The sequence below is a fragment of the Mercenaria mercenaria genome, chromosome 16 (genome assembly GCF_021730395.1).
Source record: "Mercenaria mercenaria strain notata chromosome 16, MADL_Memer_1, whole genome shotgun sequence".
In the NCBI taxonomy this organism is placed as follows: Eukaryota; Metazoa; Mollusca; class Bivalvia; order Venerida; family Veneridae; genus Mercenaria; species Mercenaria mercenaria.
The window spans coordinates 41,807,803-41,833,173 of record NC_069376.1 but is presented as its reverse complement, the minus strand read 5'-3'; the positions used below and the strand labels follow the sequence as shown (position 1 = coordinate 41,833,173).

Below are 25,371 nucleotides of genomic sequence, written 5' to 3'. Positions count from 1 at the left end.
ACGTCGTGAGAATTGCATGGTCTATTCCCCGCCTATCTTAAATGTTTGTTTGTCGGTATATTTGATCTGATAATGAATTTAATTACTGATGAAAGGTGGAAGAAAAATTTTATTGATCAAAATTGTTATTAATTATTACTTTTTTCTGCGGGATCGAGAAGATAATTATGAGATCTTAATATTTTAATCAACAGTTGTTTGCATGCAAATACAGGAAATAAGATAGCCTTTTTATAAAATTGAGACGATAAAATGAGATCTTAATTTGGAGACGAAAATTGCGAATTCGATTACAGTATTTCAAATAAAAAAATGTCTTAGCTGTTTCTTACGATCTATCATAAATAACGTTTGTAATACGTTTTTTTAGATGTCACGAGTGTGTTATTATTACGCATCACCGTTTCCTCTGCAAATGGTCTCGATGACAATTCGTAAAACAAACTTCAACTTTCTTCGTATGTTGGTAAATGTTTGGGTCGCTCGAAACCATGGATAACTCGAGCATTTTGCTCATCCCCTTGCGACCTCGAGCGAGCGGTGTTTCACTGTATACTAACTGGAGATAATTTAAACAAAATAACCAACTGGGCCACTGTCGCTCACCTGAGGAGACCCTTTACTTCTTGAATTTGCTTCTGGCCAAGTGTGGTGAACATGTATTAAGCAAATCATTAAAAGATATCTAAAGTTTATGTTTCTCCTGTTTATATTTTCTGTTCATAGCTCTGGCATTCCCTAAAAGGGACCAAGCTAAACTAGCTGAAGTAGCTTGAGGATGTACATGCCAGGATGCGCTCAGTGTTTTTCTGACTATAGTTATTTCAGATGAGAACTTTTGAAGATGTTTAAGTAAAAATGTTGATGCGGGATGATAGTCGACGGATCATTCATCTGTTCTTATACCTCACTTAGAACAAAGTTCAGGTGAGGTAGTGATATTAAAGATAAAACGTATACATGAACAGCTTATTGAGGCATTAAGACATCCATTGTATATATAACAGATTATCAAATATTTCCTTATATACAGTATATATTACAAAATAATGGATACACTGTTACATCTAATGAGTGTCGTAGAAGTCTTTCGAGCCAAAAATACACCTATGTTCAACGCAGTCTCTACTGATATTTAAATTGTGTTTAATTCTAATGTTCAAATTACTTTAAAATATTTGACACGTTTGATCAACCGGCGGAGGTGACGGCCTAACGTCATTTTTAATACGGGTAGAGTATTGTGTAGAATAAGTGGTGCCGGGAATTTATTACACCCTGTGTATTTAATGTTAAACAGCCAGCGCTTCTGTATTTCTTAACGTTAATTTTGACAAAATATGTAGGTTCTGATTAATACAATTGGAAATCAGCATAAAATAGACGGCAATATCAGGACTCCAGCGGATTATTGGGATATTGTGAAAAATTAAGCATACGGACCTAAACATTTTATTTGAACTGAAAACAGGTAAAACTGCACCTATGAAAATGTAGATAAAATCTACATTGCAGCACGTGTTCTATATGCGAAAATGTCATCATAAAGGGACTTTCCCATTGAAGCCAATTGTGAAAATTGACCGGACGACCGGTATTTTAAAAAGATATAACAAAACATGATGCATACGATCCCGTCTTTATTTTGATATGCCAAACTTTCTTAATATAGTCCGAAGTTTAGAAAAATCAGGACTTAATCAAATTCAAAACTATAGGAAAATACTGACCCGGACGTACATAACAATCTTAATAAGAATACATTTGGTGATACACATATTTCATATAATTATCATGCCAAATGCCTCTTGCAGTAAATACTTTTATTTTGTGCCGAGTTTCTACAGTGATCAGCACGTAATGTCATTATGAACAATGTTCAGATGTTGCTAAATGTTGTTTTCCTCAGGAAAACTTTGTTTAGTCACAAGTGCTATTGCGTAAAATCATAGAGTCCCGCCTTTAAAAAAGATCTTGACATGCGTTAATTAATTATGCTTAACATCCAATGTTAGTCTGGCTATCGACTAGATAATCTTTTTTTTTAGAAAAAATGATTTTGTAAAAATTTCTGACTTCATCAGTCTTGGCTCTGATTATGTTTTAAGAAGACAAGGGACATAATTATGCAAAATCTGAATTGCCCCAGGAGTTATCTCCTTTGAACAAAACACAGGGTCTGACCACAGACTAATCCAATGTGTGTCCATCTTATTTTTCCCTCAGACAGTTTATTCAGTCTTCATGCACTATGTTTGGAAAGTTACTGCTTCAGATGGTTTTTCCCATGAGAAAACTTTATTTTGACACTGGGCTTGTCATGTAAAGCCAATAATTATACACCACTTTCAAACTAAAGTTGCTTCACGTTGGCATTCAGTGTTTGACATGCATATTTATTAGGCAATGTCATTATCAGTCATGCAAAGATGTTAATTCATGTTGTTGTTGTTTTCCGCTAGAAAACGTTTCTGGGAAGTTCATGCCAATAGGAACCACTTTTATCATGTATAATCATTATGATCCATATTTAGATGTTGTTTCAAGTTGTTTTCCCTGGGGGAATCTTTGTTTGCATTCAATTGTTATCATGTATAGTCATTGTGAACCATTTTCAGGTGTTGCTTCAAGTTACTTTTCTGTGAGAAAGCTTTGTTTGGACAATAGTGGCATTTGTATGGCTTCTCTCCGGTATGAATTCGCATATGTACCCTCAAAGCCGACCCAGACGACTGGATTTTCTTGCATACATTGCAACAATATTTCAACATGTTGACTGGTAAATCGCCTGGATAATCCTGTTTTCTCTGCACATTGCTCTCAGTTACCATTTCTGCAAGCAGAAAAGAAATATTTGGAGATCTATGACACTTAGATTTTAAATGCCAACTGAATAAACTACATAAGATAACACGATAAAATTACTGACCCTATTCTGCAAATTTACGCTACAATATAGGAACCTTAGCTGAGTATTTATCGAGCTGAAGCGTTAAAGCAAACAAACTTGTTGGTTGTTGTTTTTGCATTTATATACTAGTATACCTTACAGCTCTTGAAATTGTGTTTACCAGTACTATAAAAAAGATACATGGAGGCCTTGCAATTATGATATTCGCAGAGCTGTAACTTAGAAATAAAAGCTATTTTTAACATGTTTAACAAAGGCCGTGGGCACACAAAGGAGCTCGCTGTTGGAAATGAAAAAGTTTGCGACCTAGGGGACAGCCATATCCTCTGTCGCCGAATGATTTTAGGAAATATTATTTGGTTTCCAGAATCGTTACACTGAACTCAGAAGCCATGGGAAATATTTAAAGACCGTGGACAATATCTATATCTCGGCGAGAAATTTTGATCTATTTGACATAAAATGCATTTTATATACCGGTAATCTGCTTTTATCAGCTAGATATTCATGACATATAAGATTCGATTAAACATTTTACGTGATAATTATATACAGTCTAACCTGTCTTAAGCAGCCAGCCAGGGGAAGCAGACAATTTGGCCGCTTAAGCCAGGTGACCGCTGATCAGAGGTGCAGCCAGTATTATGCATTTTTCAGACTTCTGACCAGTTTAGCCTTTCGGCCAATTTCTTTTATATATGATATTCATGACATATAAGATTCGATTAAACATTTTACGTGATAATTATATAGTTGCAACAGTAGACGAAAAAAGTCGAAATCCTTTTTAGTATTTATGTAACACTATTTCTCATATTAAATTACATATATGCTAATTATATGTAAAAGGTTTATTTCTATTTTGCTACTCTTAACTATATATGCTAGATTCGTTTCGTAGGTTTGAAAATTAACGGAATCAAATGATTATCAAAGAGACAAGGTAATATCAACAAAACTTGACATTTCATATAATGTCTTTGAAGGGAGGCCCTCCAGCGGTCGTTTTTATATTAATGTCTCGTTCTTCAGGATTAAACCTGAATGTGTGGCGTTTAATGAAATAATAAAATACAACAGCTTTTTCAAGCAATCTAATAAGTGACAACAAATCTGAACGATACATGTGTATACATACAACACACTATGTACCCGGATAATCCTAACTCTGTTCAGTGACCCTAACTCAGTGCCAACATGGCTGACAGAAAGACGATGTATGTAGTTAGTTTCCCTGTCTTTTTTCATGTTTTTATGTTTGTATGCAATGTTAGTGTAAAACTTTTGATAGCCATAATATCCTATTGATAACATTTTTTGTGTACTAAATATTTCAATCGACAAGTCACATTATGTGGCTGGAATTCATTAAAATGTACTCAAAGAAGTCTTCAAAATGAATATGTTTTATGTTTCTTACTGTTTTAAAGTACCAGAAATTGCAATAAGACCTTACTTATCAACTGTATTAGTTCAATAAACATCTCTTAGATATTGTTTAACAGTATCAAAGTTAGAAATTCATTTTTATAGCTTAAAAACTGTATTGATTATGAGGTGGGTTTAGATTTGCGGATAATTCCTGACTGATATAGGAAACAGTGCTGGATAAATACGAACTTAGAATGGATAAACACCTAACCAAAGGAAAACATAGCTGTTCGTCTTTGTTTTATGTATGAATTATAGATGCTCATAGTTCTTTGACCCACCCACCCCTGCAGTGATGTGGGATTCCTATATCCAATTTGTCCAACTCGTGATTTTTTTGCCGGCAGACAAGTGCATTTTTCATTCTGTGCGTCTGCAGACAAGCAGAATTTTTCAGGTATAAAACAAAAAAAAATCATTTAGATTGTGTGTTGCTTCAAGTGTATGGAGGTGATAAAGATAATTTAATGTATGAAATCCATGATGTACTTGCTAAAAGTCTCTGATTGCTGCGGTTTTAGAAAAAAAACATGCATCTGTGTCTTTAAGCATCACATTCCATGATCTGCTAGGTCTTGCGCACACTGTAACTCAGTGACTATGGTAAAAAATCAGAGACATAAACAACTTAAAAAAGTACTTCGACAAGTTTGTTAGTAGAATTCCAACTGCTGAGACAATAAGTCATTGTCAAAGGAAATATGGGAGCTAGTAGTCAGTTAAATGAAAATCAAAAGCACACAGAGATCGCAAGTATGACTAAAACAAGTCGGAACGTTTTAAGAGTCTTTCTCTGAATTTATCTGGCTTTGTACCATTGCGTGGACAGTGTTTTGGGCATGGCATCAAAAGATCCCGAACCCTGCTTGTGCGATTTCAGACTTTTATCAACTTTAAAAGGCAAATATTTTAACAGCTTTTTTTTACCACAGTTACTGTGATATGCTTTTCTTTTCATTGTCTTAAATAAAGAATTCTCAGTTTCATGAAGGTTTAATATTACAAATCCAAGCGACTGAAATTTGACTATGGACAAGTGGATTTTAAGTGTCCGTGAAAAATGTGTGGATTTCCACACCCCTGCCCTGTCAGTCAATGATCATCCCCCCCCCCCCCCCCCCCCCCCCCCCAACACACAACACACACTTATCTTCCCTTCTTACTGTCGGAAAAATATCATATTCAATAATTAATCATAAATCTAATCCCATGTAAACAATATCAAAATATTCCATTAGCACCTCTATAAAATCCCTTACACTATAAGATATACAAGATTTGAAAAAAATGCAATTTTTCTGAAACAGTGTGTGTGAGAGAGATTAATGGAGAGAAGGTTGGGGGTTACAGAACTTCGAACATCGGTGGTATTAAATAATTTCTTATATAATTAATAATAATTTTGACTTTTATATTGAATTATTTTTCGAGGGTTTATCCAGATTTTTGCAAAATTTCTATTTTGCATAATATTAAAATTATGAAAAAATATTGACTGTAGTGGGCATACATATAACAACTTGTAAAATTATTGACAAAGTTTGAAGACAATACCGCTTATAAAGTAAAGTAATGTTTACAATAATCTGACCATGTACATGTCAACTCATTCATTTCTATAGAATACTAGTCAGTTAGGTGTTGATCCTTCCCACGATTTCGTATAAGTTAGGTTTTTATCCATTCCTCATGTAAACTGAGTTCGGTTTTTATCAACTCGAAGTTAATAGGTTTTTATCTCTTTTCTCGCTGTCAGTACATTTGAACATGTATTGTGACAACATGTAGTGGGTTAACAACATAGTGTAAATGGGCCTATAAAGCAGTATACTTTTGCTTTCAAACAACAAAATAGTAGAGGCATCAAAAGCATATAGGTATTTTTAAAGATTTTTTGTAAAATATTTCACTGAAAAGTTTGCCTTGTTCGTCGGCATTCCACCTGAAAATACAAGGGTTAATATATTTAACATGATACATTTTGAAATAAATATACACTTGATCAATGGAGACAGATATAACAACCAAAATATTCCTTTTTACATCAAAATTACACAAAAAACAAAGCTGTATCAGCTTTACATCCGCCATGTTGGCACTGAGTTAGGGTCGCTGAACAGAGTTAAGATTATCCGGGTACATAGTGTGTTCACTGGTGCATGCCTTAAACACTAGGAATGACGTCAGACTTAATCGAAATGAATATTACCTTTTTTTTTATTTTTAATCTTTCACCAACTAACTAGCGGGATTGCCGACGACGAAGAAATGTGATTGTCTGATAATCATACCTGTGAGTCTATTTACCTTTATAGAAGTCTGTTTACCTTTATAGAAGTGTACGGTATTGCAAGTTAATATTAAGTTCATGCATAAAACAAAACAGAAATTTAGGTTGACGCATTGCACTGGAAATTATGGCAGGAAGTTATTGGAAATGGCCCTGAAAAAAAAACGTTTTATGTATCTAAATAAGATATTGATAACCAAGAAAAAAAATTATCCAACGAACATTGTGACGACCTACACATAGCTATATTGTTTAACGCAGGTCCCAGTAAATTCAACAGTCTATTTATCTCCTCTTCACGAGAATATCGCTAAACATAAGAGTATCTTTACAATTTCACTGCTTGCAAATTGTTTAGACTCTTTCCGACAGCCTTACTTTCCATAATGTTTGGTTTAAAAGCATACGTTTTGTATATAGCATGATACTTATTAAATCATTCATTTCCACCATTCAGACAAAAGATTTTAAGGGACATGCATACAGATGAATATTTCAATTTCATGTTTTTGAACAGACAGCAACTGATATTGGATTTGTAAATGATAAAAACAATATTATTGAAGTAGATAGTTAAATGTGTTTCATATAAAAACACAGCTAAATTTCTTCTATTTTGCATCAAATTTCAACAATTAGGATTTGAGAATTTTAAGGCTTAAGCATTAAAGAATTTACACGTACATGAACACACAACAAAAAATAACGTGACCCTATATAGTTAATACGTCATAGCCTCAAGCGACGTAGCGGCGCGCAGAAAATGAATACGTCTCAAACAGTGACGTCGTGTTAGACAGACCTGGGGTAATTAAAAATGTAATTGTAATTAATTGCAATTAAATTACATTTCCAAAGTAATTGAATGTAATTTGTAATTGGGTCATTTATCAATTACATGTAATTGTAATTTAATTAATTACAGAGCAGTTTTTGGGTGTAATTGACAATTACATTTCAATTACTTTCCAATTACATGGCACATGCTAATCCAGTTTGTTGAACAATTAGTATATATATGTTTATTACCAGTGACACTTCACTTTAACATGCTAATTTGCATTCCATAGCTGTGAAAAATAACAACAGAATATTATGGTAGGTGTTAATCCCTTGGACATAGCTCCTTTGTTCTGATATAATTGTCATATTAGAACCAACTGGTAATCTTTGATGATGTTTGTCATTTTGTTTTTGGAGAAAATGATCAAATTATGATTTGAAATTGTTATTTGCATCATTATTATTTAGATTTTTATCGGAGCAAAAATTGAAATGCTTAGCATTTAGTTTAATCATTTTTTATCTGTGATAAAATTCGTTGTATTAAATGATACAAACAACATAGCATTTGACACCACTGTTCTAACAAGATAAAAAAAATAAAATCATTATTGTAGACATTTCTACAGTTTTAGTGACATAGTTATTCTAGGATGGCTCATGAATGTTTTACAACTTATTTTCAATGTGGTCCTTTGGATAACATGTAGTTTCAAGGATAAAAACTTTAAATATATGTTTAAAATGTAAATGATTAAATACTGAACTATAGTAGTTAAATTTGAAACAAATTGCAGAACCATGATCTTATAAACTTCAGAGAAATTCAGACCTCAGAGAAATGCCTGACTTTACATGCATCTTCTCTAACTGAATTCTGCTTGACAATGTATTAACTATTAATTTGGGCTGACTTTTAGCTCCTTTTGCAATAATATTAAAGACTGTGTGATGTTCTCCCGAAAACACAGATTTTACTTTGAGCTTAAATTCAATTTTGAAATAACTGAAATCAGTTTACAGGTGAATTATCATGTATATGTAGTACAAAGTAAAGAATTTTGCAACAGTGTTCATGTAAGAAGCACCACATTTGGTATTGTAATTGAATGTAATTAATTACAATTTGCAATGTAATTGTAATTTAATTAATTACATTGCTAAATTTAATGTAATGGTAATTGTAATTTAATTGGACAGTTCTCAGTGTAATTGTAATTTAATTAATTACATTTTAAAGTAATTGACCCCAGGTCTGGTGTTAGAATCGAAATAATAAACCTCAGACAGCGATTTTTTTCAGTCTGATAAAATCATCGTCTGACCTTCTGATTTTGTCACTATAACTTGGGTTGTGCCAGGATATATTGTGAGGCAGGATGCCTCACGACCTTGTTTTTATGCAATTGTTTGCTATGTTTTACGGCCTATCAGTAGTTTTCATTTTTGATGTTAAAATTGTCAGGCTATCTGTCAGCTACTTTTTAATCACAGTTCATTGTTCTGTAACATTTCCAGACATTGACTGATAACCAGTCGCATTGTTAAATTGTTGTTTACTAAATTACATTTCAAAATGTTAGAACTCTACTTATGTCATGCTTGTGTCAGTTAGTGAAACTGTAATTCTAGCTTTCACAGGGATTTTCTATAAAAGTACGCAATGTCAGCCTGAGTTATTCAACAGTTCAATCAACAATCACCTGCTGTATTAAATTAAATCGAGGTTTTCATGTAATGTCCATTGTTGACTTTGTAAAACTTCATAAAAGTTTATGTCAGTTGAAATTTTGACAGTTGTCAACCATCTTGGATTTTTGTACGTATGCACCGGGTGACTAAAATCTCGTACAAGCGGACTGAAATCGCTTCATATTCTGCAGAAATAGTTAACTTTTATTGTCAAGTATTTGATATTTAATACTTGGCATGTAGTGTTGATTCGTAGCGTTCTATATTGTTTTATTATTTATTTCTGTCCGACTTTGTTTGTTTACACTAGTTTAGAGGTTAAGCTCCGCGTTATTTGCATATAAGGAAACGTTCGTATCCCGAATGACGTCATGGTCAGCCGAAGTAAGTTCGTAGCATCAACTCGGTTACGGACCTGTCCGGGTATTTCCGACTTTGACCTTATTCAGACTAATTTAGATTTGGTATTCAAACTCATTTGCATACCATGCATACCGCAAAGGTTAATTATTAGAACGCTAGAATCATCACTTTGCCTCCGTCTCTCGTATAGGAAGGCTGTTTGTCAGTTTGTTCTTAGACATTTTTTTATTTACGCTTCTAAAACCTATACGAATTATTCAAACTTTGAAACTGCACGGTACTTATTATCATTAAATTATACAGTTATATTTATTAGCAGTATTTGGCTGTTTTTCTCTTAGAAAACTCTGTAATTTTAGAGTTGGTTCTCGGTCCGCCTGCTACACGACTTTTGCCTGATATTTTCATTACTGATTATTTTATTCAGTTATAATTAATAGTTATTGTTAAGGCTTCCCATAAATAAAAGTTGTTTGAAGCCGAAAGGAACGTTGTCATTAGTTTATTTTAAACTTTTAAACAAATTTGAACTCGGGCGCTACCAGCCTTTTAACTTGGGCGCTACCAGCCTTGTCTTGGGCGCTACCAGCCTATAGGGTCGCGACCAGACCCTAGTTTAGTCAACATATTGCTTATCCCTGAACAATGAATAACCTTGTAGTATTTAAATTGGTGGACTCAGTCCCCTGACTGTAGTCCCCTTGCCCCTGGTCTGTTTACTTTTTTACATTTTTTTACCCTAACCCAATTAAAGTACAGTGACTGGGGTGGGGGCACTACAGAATTTGGTAAGCAGCGGTGGGATCCGTTCTTCATTTCGGATCCAGTGATACGAACTCTACACTCCATAAATTTGTTGAAAACGCTACCATGAACAAATGATTATTTAGAAGTTGTTGACAGCGAGCACGTAATATTTTCTCAGTCAGAAAGATGCAGCTTAGCAGGATACAGAACCACACATCATCATAACTAATGACCTTATTTAATGCCAGTATCGATCGATAAACGAGTGTGACACTTTGTAAACATTTGTGAACTTGACCTAGATATTTACTACAGTGTATCAATTGTTAAGCCACCCCAGTATACCGAGGAGCCAAGGACTTGATTTAACAGAAGTCAGAGCCGTTTTTTTTAGCAGTGACTGCAGCCTTATTTTTTTTAAATAAAATATTGAACATGTTTAATCTAATATAAAATTTAGATTTCAGTCCAGATTTATCATGATAGATAGCAACTTATGGCTGTTTCCAAGCCTTGGTGAGTAAAAAGTCAGTAGAAAGGAGTAGTTTAGACTTTGTTAAAAATTTAGTACAAAGCTAGTATAACCAACAGTGACTTGTTTTGTTGTGAAAGTCGCCTCCAGACTTTGTAAGGGTCATTACCAGACATTGCCTTTGGTAAAGTCGTTACCAGACTTTGGTAAGAATTTTTTTTGTGTTGTTTTGTTGGCGCGTTGAGCTTGGTGTACCTTGTTCTTGGTACATTTCATAGATGTGCCCTGCCGTTTATTAAATATCTAGGCAACCCTCCTTTTGAATACTGAGGCCGTCTCCAGGCTTGTATTGTGACCGATACCAGGTCAGTGTATACCGTTAAAGCCGCTTCCAGGCTTAGGTAACAAATATATTTCACTGAATACTAGTAACTTGTACCATTCCTGACCTAGATGTGAAACAGCTGTTTCCAAGCTGTGGAAAACCAGTTCCTTAGAGACAGTTAAATTGCTAACTGTTACCAAGTTAGCTTTAAAGAACAGTGTTAAACTTGATTAATTCATACAAAACATTTTGTACCTATTATTTATTGACATGATTAAGTGCCAAAACCTTGAATATTTAAATTCTGTAAATATTTTATATTTACTGTACTAGTAAAAGTTAAAGTAAATATACCTTTTTTTGTGTGTGTGTGTGTGTGTTGTTTAAATAAAACAAATTTAGTTACAGTCCATGATGGAGACCATTAGGGAAGTTACCATGGACCCAGGTGATATACCATCGACTGAAGCACAGCAGGACATAGACCATGATTACCAACCAAGTACCTACGTTTAAAACCTAAGCAGATACACCTTATCTACCGAGATTTCTACCACCACCAGTACACTGTCAATCGCCCGTGAGACGGAGGCAACGTCAAGGTCGAGGTTACAGTCAATGGACGGTGATGATTTGTATGAAAACAACTTGGTACCAGCTGGCAGTCAGCTAGTGGTATTTGGCATGCCTTCCGGTGAGGTGACCTGGCGCAGGCGCTCAGGGGAGGACCGAGTTTCAGAAGACCAGGGTTTTATCCATCCTGGCAAGTACTGCATCATATCCAGTGGAGAAGCCAGGGCCCCGGGGGTCAGGAACAAAGCCTTGCAAGGTGGAACTGATATGGTATTGGGGGGATGGGGGCAAAACAGGGATTTTTGTACTTATGCTTATTATTGTGGATCAGTTCCTTTATACGCGGACAGGACCTTGGCCGATGGTATTATAGACCAGTGTCAGGTACCTGGGGGATATATTGGTAGGGGATTGGAACAAGGGATTTTTTTTTTTACTCTGATGGGTAGTCAGAGTCTGGCCCGCTGGATGAACCTTTGACGGGATATCAGGGTGTGAGGAGTCGAGTTGCTGTAGGGCCAGTACAGAACGTCTCCTTGGTCCCCGTGATACTCGTGTTGATGCAGACTTCAATGCTTTTTACCTAGGAAGAGAGATGTTGGAAGGGAATTGTCAGCATACATAGCACCTATACCTCGACCACAGAAATAAGGACCTAGTGATAGACCAAGGGAGATCATTCCATCGACCTTAAACCATACAAATTTTATGAATGGACTAAGGGAGGCAAATCCATCAATCTTAAACACTTTAATTGCAAGTCAAAGATGATAATGATAGAGACAGAACTAGAATCAAATGAATGCATTGGACTGTCGGTCAACCTTACCTTAAATGTATTCAGAGTTTGCATGAGAGAGAACGGAATGGTTATACAGGAAAGAATAAGAGTGAAGTTACAGATGACCAACCAAGAGCTCTGGAAGGTGATCTGTTGATAATTGTTACCGAGATGCTTTTCTAAGGTTCCAATAAGAATTCTGACCCCCTGAGGAATACTGAAAGACCGCTTGTGGATACACCAGAGGTGGACTGGTCGACAACCCCGCAGGAAGATCCAAACATAGGCTCCCTTTTTGTGAGGAAATTTCACATTTTATAATCATTTAATAATACTGTCTGTTAGAAAAATTTTAAGTGAAATATTTTGGTCTTGGCTACTTTTTGTGACATTTTAGTAGGGTTTTAAGCTTTAAATAGTAAACTAGTCGTTTTCGTAAAATTCTATTATTACCACATTTTCTTTTCTTGTAATATTTTGGTATCCGCACAGTAACAGTTGATTAAAGGTAGAGTGTTTTGTAATGTTTACCTCTGATATAATAAGTCATAAGTATATCTTTGGTATTTTAACTTTTATAAGTGAAAGTAGATTTTCAACTTTGTCACGCCTTTTAGCACTGTTGCCAGTCAGTGGTTATAAGTAATCATTTGATAGATTTTCAACATTCTGTTTAAAGTATTGGTATATTTCAAGTTCAACTGTAAAGTATAACTGAGCCCGGGAATAAACTACTGTTACAATTGTTAAGAAGGCTGTTAGTATTGTTATACATTTTATTGCTCAAAGGACAAATTGCTCAATTGTTGCTCAGGCAAACTCTCATGTACTTGTCCGAAATGTTGTTTTTATTAAGTATAGTATTGCCTAAAATCCGGATGCAGTGTTGGTTATAGGTCCGAATTCAGGTGTCTGTATAAATTATTTCAGTATTTATAAATGTTATTAATAGTACATATATGAACATTTTTCTTTAAATGCATAGCATAAATGTTGCATCTATGAAATTTATTAAATTGATGACATATTTGAGAATTAAGTATTTGGAAATCTGTAAATGCAATCTGTGCATGTGTGTTCTACCTTCTGTCTAAAAGCAATTGTAGTGCAAATGTATTAAAGTTATTGAAACAAGTACTGTGTAATGGCAGTACAAAGATTCGAACCATATTCTTAAATGAACATGATTATATCGCTATGTCTGTAGACCACCAGGTGCATACACATGTTAATTGTATTTTATGCATGTTGTTAATTATTATGATTCTCATCATTGTTGTTGTAAAGTAATTATTATTGTTGTACTTTGTGTCACAGGCTGTAGTTTTTCAATTTCGAGGACGAAATTTTGTCAGTTGGGAGGGTAATGTGAGGCAGGATGCCTCACGACCTTGTTTTTATGCATTGTTTGCATTGTTTTACGGCCTATCAGTAGTTTTCATTTTTGATGTTAAAATTGTCAGGCTATCTGTCAGCTACTTTTTAATCACAGTTCATTGTTCTGTAACATTTCCAGACATTGACTGATAACCAGTCGCATTGTTAAATTGTTGTTTACTAAATTATATTTCAAAATGTTAGAACTCTACTTATGTCATGCTTGTGTCAGTTAGTGAAACTGTAATTCTAGCTTTCACAGGGATTTTCTATAAAAGTACGCAATGTCAGCCTGAGTTATTCAACAGTTCAATCAACAATCACCTGCTGTATTAAATTAAATCGAGGTTTTCATGTAATGTCCATTGTTGACTTTGTAAAACTTCATAAAAGTTTATGTCAGTTGAAATTTTGACAGTTGTCAACCATCTTGGATTTTTGTACGTATGCACCGGGTGACTAAAATCTCGTACAAGCGGACTGAAATCGCTTCATATTCTGCAGAAATAGTTAACTTTTATTGTCAAGTATTTGATATTTAATACTTGGCATGTAGTGTTGATTCGTAGCGTTCTATATTGTTTTATTATTTATTTCTGTCCGACTTTGTTTGTTTACACTAGTTTAGAGGTTAAGCTCCGCCTTATTTGCATATAAGGAAACGTTCGTATCCCGAATGACGTCATGGTCGGCTGAAGTAAGTTCGTAGCATCAACTCGGTTACGGACCTGTCCGGGTATTTCCGACTTTGACCTTATTCAGACTAATTTAGATTTGGTATTCAAACTCATTTGCATACCATGCATACCGCAAAGGTTAATTATTAGAACGCTAGAATCATCACTTTGCCTCCGTCTCTCGTATAGAAAGGCTGTTTGTCAGTTTGTTCTTAGACATTTTTTTATTTACGCTTCTAAAACCTATACGAATTATTCAAACTTTGAAACTGCACGGTACTTATTATCATTAAATTATACAGATATATTTATTAGCAGTATTTGGCTGTTTTTCTCTTAGAAAACTCTGTAATTTTAGAGTTGGTTCTCGGTCCGCCTGCTACACGACTTTTGCCTGATATTTTCATTACTGATTATTTTATTCAGTTATAATTAATAGTTATTGTTAAGGCTTCCCATAAATAAAAGTTGTTTGAAGCCGAAAGGAACGTTGTCATTAGTTTATTTTAAACTTTGAATCAAATTTGAACTCGGGCGCTACCAGCCTTTTAACTTGGGCGCTACCAGCCTTGTCTTGGGCGCTACCAGCCTATAGGGTCGCGACCAGACCCTACGGTTTAGTCAACATATTGCTTATCCCTGAACAATGAATAACCTTGTAGTATTTAAATTGGTGGACTCAGTCCCCTGACTGTAGTCCCCTTGCCCTTGGTCTGTTTACTTTTTTACATTTTTTTACCCTAACCCAATTAAAGTACAGTGACTGGGGTGGGGGCACTACAATATAATTCCCTAAACCGTTGAATGGGTTTATTTAACGATAAAATCACTGTTATTTCATTGCGTGTCGCTAGATTTTAAAACCCTTAAAGAGGATAGTTAACATTATCCTATAGACTATTACAGTAATAAATGAAATGATGCTAAAAATAAACTTAATCTGTTTCAAACATAACTTAGTATATATACCACAGACAAGTATTAGACTTTTTTTCTATCAAACACTTCCCTCCTACATTGACTGTATGTTGCAGTCTCATGTCACGAGGTCAAATACCACCGAATGCCAGTATTTTGTCAATGTTTTGTATTGTCCTCGTACCTTGTATATATTGTATAAAATGTCTTTATGTATCATTAATGTGTATTAATTCCAAACAGCCCGATTCTGTAAGAATTCCTATATCATTTTTCAATTCATGCATTTCTAACACATTACCAGTTTATTAAAGGCCTTAACAAGATTTGCATGCCGGGCCTAAATTCTTTTAATTACTGCACGCATGCGCACTTGGAAAATATATTGTTGATGGCTTGGGCCTGACGTTTTTCTCTCTATGATATTTCCATTTATCAAGGTATTGTTTTTGTACCTTCACAGGCCAAAACGCCCCCATCCCACAGAGACAGAAAACACACGACACTCATATGACTGTAGACTTAATTATTGCTTGCCCGCGAGAAATTCGTGATACATATATGACATAAAACATATATCATTCTAATACCTATTCAGGTAATATATTTGTCTAATCGGCACAAAACATACATACAATCTAATATAATTTAATTTCACATTTCTATATGTGTAACGACTTGACATAAATGTCCTTTATCTGTGAAAAGTTGTCTAACACACTTGGCAAAGAAAAACAAAAGAAAGCCTTCTCCATAATGAAATATTGGAATGATGATAGCAAAATCATCTTATAAAACGCAATAATGTACTCCAAATATTCAGTTCATGTCACATTTTCATACAAGAACACTTCGGCTTCTCCTTGAATTGCAAAATTGGTGTCACATATATTATATTCAATTATTCTTTTCAAGATTTTATTCGATGTCTAATTACTATATGCTTGCACCCTTGTAAAAAAAAACAGTGTTGCTTATTTGACAAACGAATATCTTCTTTCTAGAGGAATAATGATTGCAACCTAGTTCATAAATATATAATTCAGCCATTTTTTCAAATCTGATTTCATGTCGAACTTTGATGACAATGAGCTTGAGAAAGTCTTGTTACATGCGGGACAAACAATGCTTCCTTCTGAATTAAAAATGACACATTCCCAAGTGCACGAACACTTGTATATCTGTTACACACTTGACAAATGTAGCTATCAAATGCAGAATTTATCGCAAAATCATGTTGAACTACTTTCATCATTTCTTTTGAAACTTCATTCCGTGACGCATTCTCATATGAGTATACATATTACTTGATTGCGAGAAAGCCTTGTTACACACTTGACAGACATATGGTTTTTCTCCAGTATGTTTTCTCATATGTCTACCAAGATCAACTTGTGACGCACATATCTTGTTACATATTTCACATCGGTATGCCTTCATACCAGAAAATGACACTTGTAACTGGTCGTCCGCTATTGGCAATGTACCTGGAAAAGAAGAAAAAAATCTACAGAATGCATTAACTTTAAATGATATAAACTAGTTAGAACATGTATAAATCTACTTGTGGCTTACATGCCCTATAAGGCCTACATCTAATTGTACCTGTATTCATTTACACTCAATATTTACAAAATTAAAAGTTTCGTAGTCTGAACCTTTTTAGCTAACAATAGTGATGTCATAATTCCGCAACTGTATGACATATGTCCCCTGAAAATGCTATATAGAAAAAATATTGAAACAACAATAGTAGGAAGTCCAAAAAGGGCATAACTAAACACAAACAAGAGGGCTTTTATGGCCCTATATCGCTCACCTGAGTTAAATTGCTTGATTGAACAAATTTCTTTGCTAAAGCTTCAAAAACAAGAAAGTAGGTCAGTAGTTCATATTCATGGTCACAGAAAGTCAGTTTTAAGATTGGTGTGCAAAACTGTACATGTCATCCAAATTCCAAGGCTGTATCTTTAAAAACAAGAAAGTAGGTCAAGGTCACAGTCCGGTGACACCTTATCACTTGGGGCCATCTGCTAAATATAATTAAACAGTCTAGGAAATATGATCTGATAATTTTTGAAGTATTTTTCCTATATAACTCATATATCAGGTGACCCCTGGGAAGGTGCCTCTTTTCACCCCAGGGGCATAATTCGAACAACCTTGTTAGAGATAGATTAGGCAATGATACATACAAAATATCAAAGGCATAGACCTTGAACTTTAAGACAAGAAGGTTTCTAAAGTTTTTCCTAAATAAATCTATGTAAAACTTGGGACCCCAGGGCAGAGCCTCTTTTCAACTCGGGGTCATAATTTGAATAATCTTGGTACTGGACCACTAGGCAATGCAACATACCAAATATCAAAAGCCTATGCCTTGCATTTTCAGACAAGAAGATTTTTAAAGCTTTTTCCTATATATGTCTATGTAAAACTAGGGAACCCCGTGGCAGGGCCTCTTTTCCCCCCATTGTAATAATTTGAACAATCTTGGTGGAGAACCACAAGGCAATGCTACATACCAAATATCAAAAGCCTAGGTCTTGTGGTTTCCCCCCCCCCCCCCCCCCCCCCGATCAATCTTAGTAGAGGCCCACAATATGATGCTACATACCAAATATCAAAGCCCCAAGCCGTTTTTTTGTTTGTTGACAAGAAGAATTTCAAAGTTTTTCCCTATATAAATCTACAGAAACAATGTGACCCCCATAGCGGGACCAAATTATACCCTAGGGGGATAATTTGAACAATCTTGGTAGAGGCTAACTAGATGATGCAACATACTAAATATCAAAGCCCTAGGCCTTACGATTTTGGACGAGAAGATTTTCGAAGTTTGTCTGTATAAACCATGTGACCTCCAGGGTGGGGCCATATTTGACCCTAGGGAGATAATTTGGACAATCATGGTAGAGGCCCGCTATATGATGCTACATACTAAATATCAAAGCCCTAGGCCTTATGGTTTTGGACAAGAAGATTTTCAAAGTTTTTTCCTATATAAGTCTATATAAATCATGTGACCCCCGGGGTGGGGCCATATTTGAACCTAGGGGGATAATTTGAACAACCTTTGTAGAGGCCCACTAGATGATGCTACATACTAAATATCAAAGCCCTAGGCCTTATGGTTTTGGACAAGAAGATATTTTAAGTATTTCCTTTCGGTTGCCATGGTAACCAGAGTTCTGTATGGAATCCAATTCTTTGAATAATTTTTAAAGAGGACCATCCAAGGATCATCCCTGTGAAGTTTCATCAAAATTGGCTCGGTGGTTTAGGAGATGTTGTTTAAAGGAAAGTGTGGACGAACGGACGGAGCGATCACAATAGCTCAACCTGAGCCTTTGGCAGTTTACCGTGTTTCATTTGAATTAGGATGCATGCTGAAAAAGGGATGGACAATACGCGGATGTCTGCTTCATGCTGATACTGTACACCAAGTTTCTGAATTAGTGTGAAAATTGGAATACCTAAAACTGGTCCATAAACTCTACAGCGTCATTAGCAATCAGATTGATTATACATAAGGCAAAAAAAAAAACAGTTTCATATTTTTTTCCAGCAGCTGTTAAAGAAAGGCTTTGATCATTATAAAATTAAATACAAACAAACTTTAGGACCTGCTCCAGTATTACTATACGAAGTCCCCTGTTGGTCAAGGCATTTCATAATTTAGAAAGAGGGTATAACCATTTTAACCTCTGTGCATAGCCATGTGGCATATATTTACAAGAATCATATGTATTCCATAATATCTTCATCAAATAATGTAATATGGATACTAAAACAAATATATAAATGACCTTACAAACAGATACAAAGGTTTAGTTCGCAACCCACTGGTATTGTTAAAACAATTTCTATAATATCTCCATACAAAATAATTAACTTTGCTTTAAAATGACCAGGTGTAAACTAAGCGTTGCCCTGTATCTTCTCACGGATATCTCTTTCACTCTGCAATTGTAAACTAAGCATTAACCTACTTAATCTTGTTTCTGCTATTTCAAATAACCCCATTGCAATAAATAGATATAAACTAGACAAAATGATTAATTCCTTTTTTGGATTTCTTGTCAGACCTTTACTGATCTGAATCTTCTGTATGCAAATCATCGACTAAGTAATGATTTCTACCCCTTTGTTTTATAGGGTGTTTCCCTCTAAGAAAACAATATTGTTTCTATTTATTTAAGCCCAAATGACAGTGAGCTTGGTGTATGACAGTGAGCTTGGTGTATGAGACCTGCATTTTAAGTTTTCAAAGTCTTTATGGGATAAAGGTCCGTGTCAGTAACTTCTGCCTTTCCATAGAATGAACCTCTCCATGGAATGAGTAAGAAAATAAATCAGTATTACTGATATGTATCTTTGGCTTTATAGCTACTGACCTGGGCCCATACTTATAAAGAATCTTAATTTTTACCAAATATGCATAAAATAAAATGGGACTAAAGAATAGCTGGTGTCTATCAAAAAATGTTACAGAACTAACATTACATATTCGCACCGAGCTGTCAAGAATATAATTTTTGTATGTATATATTTACGAACAAAGCATTCCAGTAGCTTTATAGATACAAAATTGAAATCCATCTTAGATCATCGAACACCCACGACCAGTCAATTCCGTTTATTCCCATCACCCGTGGTTTATATTATTTAGCGAACATTTTTTGCCTTGGAATATCTCAATCGTTGGCCACTTCATAATTTGATGAAGATATTGTGGCCATTCTGGACACATCTTAAAACGTGTATTTTATCCCTGCTTTCCTCACGATACTGACTGAATAAACTGACTGCCACAAGTTAAATACAGTGCGATTTTTGAGTTGATGCTTTATAATTTTACTTGCTCGTAAAATATTTGTATGTGTACTTTAGGCTTTATAGCAGAAATTATGTCGTGGTGGCCAGATACGAACAGTCAGCTAAGTAACAAACATGCGTGCCCGCGTAACATACTTTATCGGTAATTCTGGGCAACGTAGTGATGTACATGTAAACACTTTGTGTTTCTCCAACATTTCTAAATATAACATTTTCGATCCTGGCGTTAAGTGATTTTGCCTTTGCTATTCAGTCAATTTTGAAACTTGCTATTCTTCGGTTTTCATAAAATGAGAGCACCGCAATGCGGAGCAATATACGCCCGAAGGTATTACCTTTGACACCTAAGTGTGACCTTGACCTTGAAGCGAGCCGTCCGAAATATGCGCTCTGCACGTCGTCTCGATGTGGTGAACATTTGTGCCAAGTTTCTTTAAAAACCTTCCAGCAGTTTAAGAGTTATAGAGCGGACACGAAACAAAGTCATGACCTTTGACCTCTAAGTGTGACCTTAACCTTGAAGCGAGCCGTCCAAAACATGCGTACTGCTCGTCGTCTCGATGTGAGCATATATGTCTTCGAAATCCTTCAAGGGGTTCAAGAGTAACAGAGCGGACATGAACTTGCTAACGGACGGACGGCTTCATAACAAAGTACGGCTTTCCGATGCATTAGAACGTAAGTAGCCTCACAGTGCTAAATTTCTATAATGGACTTGTCCATCTTCCAATTTGAACAGAACCATTGAGTGTTAAAAGGGATGCTTACCAAAACAACACTGACTGAATGCGAACAGTGCAGATCTTGATCAGACTGGACGGTCGCAAAGGCAGAATCAATCGCGTCCAGCAGGATAAGGGTTAGATGACCCATCGAACAAGTAAGTCATCATCACATAATACAGAAACAAAACATTTGGTGTTGAAAGAACCATACTGTGTATACGTCTTAAGAAATAAAGACCTTTGGCAGCATAAGATAAAAACACGTGAACTCACGCTTTCAATTTTTCTAAAATCTATTACTCTAAACAGGTCAATGGAAATAGAATATCTGCACACTTTTGACAAAAATCCCTTTTTTTTCTTTATTTCAAGATAGGTGTAATTTCTATATATACAAAAATATGTTGTTATATTTTAATTGAATAATTATGTTCATTTTACGATATTATAATATGCTGGCGGCACAGTTTAATTAAATTTCCCGGTTGTAGGTCTGCCATTGACCCTTCCAACGTGCCTTTCATGTTTGCCTCTGCTTCTTTCATAGGTGTTTTATTATTTCATTCATTACTTTATTCATTTTTTACTTGTGTGTATGTGTACACAGTTTATATGCAAGTGTATACAATTCTATGTAAAGTGCCATGCAGGTGGCCGTTTTTATTTAATAGCTATTCCTGCTGGACTTCAGTCTTGGCTAATTTCTTTGGCAAGGTCCAGACGAAAACTAGACCTATATATCTTTCTAACGGTCTCCGAAGGCGATAAAATGATCCTGTTCAATATTTAAAATTTCATTAAAAATGCAAATTTTACGGCCATATATGTATTTTTCCCTGTGTAAAAAATCGGGCAAAATCACATTTAAAAAAAAAAGGTCTCCTCAAATATTTATAACAGTCCATTAACAATTAAAGTCAGAAAGGATTTTAAGAAAATGCTGTTAACTGTGCTATTTTAACAATGGAAAATATCCTAATTAAATCATTCCTGACGATGAATATTAAACTAATAATGATATTTTGAAGAAAGGTTCCTATTACCACACTTAAAATTGTATAATACCAAAGTACTTTCTTATTCAACCTAAAATCTTGTTACGTTTTTGGCAGATCAAACAGCATATAAATTGTTTAAAGTAAAAGCTACTAGAAAGGAAGTCCCAGAAAGAAAGCAATGCATCAAATTGAACAATTACTATTTTAAGTTCATGTTCCAAAAGATGTAAACGAAAATGGGAGTATAATCTTGAATGGCCTCAAAGCTGTCAAAACGGGTAACTTATAAATACACTGAACTGAAAAGATTAAAAATGCTGGTGAAATATTATAACCAATTCAAAGGTCTGAGCTGACTTTCTAGAAATTATACCAATACAGTCATCTTTAGAACTATCAATTAACTCGGAACATTTTTCCATATTATACACAGAGTCAGAATTCGACCCGTAGTTTATACATACAGTCACTCTTAAATAGACATGTCACTTGTCCGCTTGTTTTGCTGACAAAAAGTTAGGATCGTGTAAAGTTCTTATATGTCTGTACAATCCACTGCTCTGTGAGAATGCTCTAGTACAATAGTCACACACGTATGGCCGTTCTCCAGTATGTCTGCGTATATGTTTCTCCCTATCGTGCTTGCTTAGGAACACCTTTTTACAGAAAGGACACCCGAGTAAAGCAAGTGATCCCTTCTGCATGGGGTTTAACATCATGTCTGTGTTAAAGTCAACATTCCCTGTAAAATAAACAACAATGTATAAATTGATAATTCATTACATTGTACCATTCTATGGTCTATATAGGTAGAAACGAAAATTACATACAATAAAATATGATTAAACTAAACCATTCAAAGGAACATACGATAAAATTGTCTAAGAATAAAGTTTCGAAAGACAATGACAATTGTGTACATGTATACCTTTGCCTCCCATAGAACATCATATCTTTATAGAAGAATTATACTGGATTCAGCTTTTATACAAAGGTGTTACAATAGTGGTGTGCAAATTCACTTCATAGCGATACATTTTTGTGGAAGTTTATGCTAGAAAATAGTTAGAGCAGTTATGTTCACAAGCTTTAAAATAATATTTTGCATATTGGACAGAACAAGTTACATGTGTTTGGTAAAACAAAGGCACATAATGGTACATTCACGTCCCGCCTATATGCACAAGTTCATTTCAAAAAGATATATTTCCGTAAGTTTAGACCAGATCGTTTTAAAAATGTAGAGCAGGTTTATATTAAAATAGTGATATACAGCATTCAGTAACATTTCAAAGGGCTGTTACCCATAAACCGGACATAGTACATTCATGTACTGATTCACTTCATAACGACAGATTTCTTTCTGTATCGTAGGAGTTACCTAGACAAAGAGTCTGGGTCGTACGGACTGGTGGGACAATTAAGGCGGCAACTGTATGTACATCTTCCCCGGAATTTTGTCGGGAAGCATAACAACCCGTTTAATTGTCCATAACAGAAAACATAATAATTCATGTTAAAAATCACTCTTTATTGAATTATCGGCCACCTGGCCTTTATCAAAACATGTTGAGACCAAAAAAGTATTATATAATGGATGTTACATGCCTGTATCGATGACTTTTCATGTTTTGATAAAGGCCAGGTGGCCGATAATTCAACAAAGAGAGATTTTTAACATGAATTATTATATCTACTTCCCTATGGAAGATGTTTGAGAGAAAACATGTAGTCTAATCACTCGTCTGCAATTCCCGTTAAGCAAACAAGGTGGTCAGTTGCTGCTGCCAGGCAAATCAGAATTGAGTAAGCTCATAACTAATACCAGTCATTTATCATTCTTTCTGTTACATACCGCCGGTTTTCATCATACCGTTTCAGTACGAGTTTCATAATCTAGTTGCTACAAAAAGAAATACGAGAAACTCAAGAGTTACAGAAAGACATTGCTCTATGTTTTTCGACTGTAAAACAAGGTTTCAATGTAACTGTTATCAAAATGTGAAAAACACTATTCATATGAAATCAGTTTAAAACACCTCAAGTTTGTAATATTTTATTATTATTTCTTATGATGTAATATTTTAGTAAAAATGTTGTCTTCTATTATGGGAACATTTGAGATTTATTGCGTTTGCTTACAGTACACTCGTTTCTTTGCGGAGCGCTGTATGGGTGGCTGCGTTCTTAGAATGTGACTCTACCTTTATTATTACGTAATTGCTTTAAGGCTCAAGTTTTCGCTAAAATTTATACAAATGTTTTATGACTCTATTTACTTTATCCATTTGAAGGGGCCTCCGTTCCCAGGTGGTTATGGTCATAGACTTCAAACCACTTGCCCCCTACCAATGTGGGTTTGAGCCTCACTTGGGGTGTAGAATTCTTCATGTGAGGAAGCCATCAAGCTGGCTTACGAGGGTCGGTGGTTTACCCAGGTGCCCACTCGTAATGAAATGATGCCCACTGGGGTACCTGGGGTCTTTCTGATTCGTCAACTAAAATACCCATCAAATTGATATTCTTTTTGTACTTTTCACTGTAATATGTTTTCTTATGAGCAAGGACAGATAATCATTTCGGAACTGTTTTGACAAAGTTAACCAGACTGATGCGTAAGTTGAAATAAGTCATATTTGACTAATTTGAAAGACAATATATATACATGAGATTTAAAACTTTGCATTCAAGTCGCAGAGTATTGCAACTTAAAAATTCATGTAGTTCTGTCAAACAGTTATAGAACAGTTGTTTTACAAAAATATGTTTGTGAGAACTTCATGTTGAATTTTCAAACCTTTGTTTTGACCATAGGAGCCATATTTAAAGGAAATTACTTTCTTTTTAAGCACGTGTTTTAAGTCAAATCTGTATGCCTTTTGTTATCATTTTGTACGTATGGGATTCACCCTGCAGTATACTGCATTCTTTCTTGAATTTAGCACGAGATTTATTGCACAATTCACTGGTTTTCATTACAGATCCTCAATTGTGTACATATCTATGTTAGTCTATATATGTTTTACTCTATGTATTTGTGTGCGTATATGTGCTATACATGTATACATCTCCACATATACTGGTGAAGTGTTCTGATTTGCGGGGACAACTTTCTTGAAATGAGGCGTTACTGGATCTTTGTTTCTTACTTAAAGTTGCATTAGTTCCTCACTGTTTTGACCATGCATGTGTCATTCTGGTAGCTGTCATCGCAAAACTTTTTCAAAACTAAATGTTTAAGGATTTGTCTATCAAACTGATTTGCCTTGTGACCTTGCTGACCTAGTACTTTTGTGAATTGGCACACAGAGAAGTAAATGCAAGAATGCTTCTCCGATGTATAGCAAACATTATATTAATGGACCAATCCATTTTAGAAATCTAGCAGGGTAAAAGTTAATCAGATACACTTTTGCCACTGACTGAACTACTGTAAGCGTAAAGTTAAAGTCAACGCTTAAAATGTATA

At 34.9% G+C, this 25,371-nt stretch overlaps 1 protein-coding gene across 5 annotated transcripts in view; it reads right to left on the bottom strand.

Moving 5' to 3' along the window:
- LOC123539568 (zinc finger protein 768-like) overlaps positions 1-25,371 on the bottom strand; it is a 129,605-nt gene that overhangs the window by 14,728 nt on the left and 89,506 nt on the right. The window contains exon 5 of one of the 5 annotated variants that reach the window (XM_053526827.1): positions 1,626-2,833. The exons of 2 other annotated variants lie outside the window; for them this stretch is intronic. In XM_053526827.1, coding sequence (XP_053382802.1) covers positions 2,589-2,833 — 245 coding nt within the window. In that variant the 3' untranslated portion in view covers positions 1,626-2,588. Of the gene's footprint in view, positions 1-1,625; positions 2,834-16,002; positions 16,828-21,253; positions 22,645-25,371 lie in introns of those variants that run through there. 2 more of the 5 variants (XM_053526831.1, XM_053526823.1) reach the window with 2 other exon arrangements.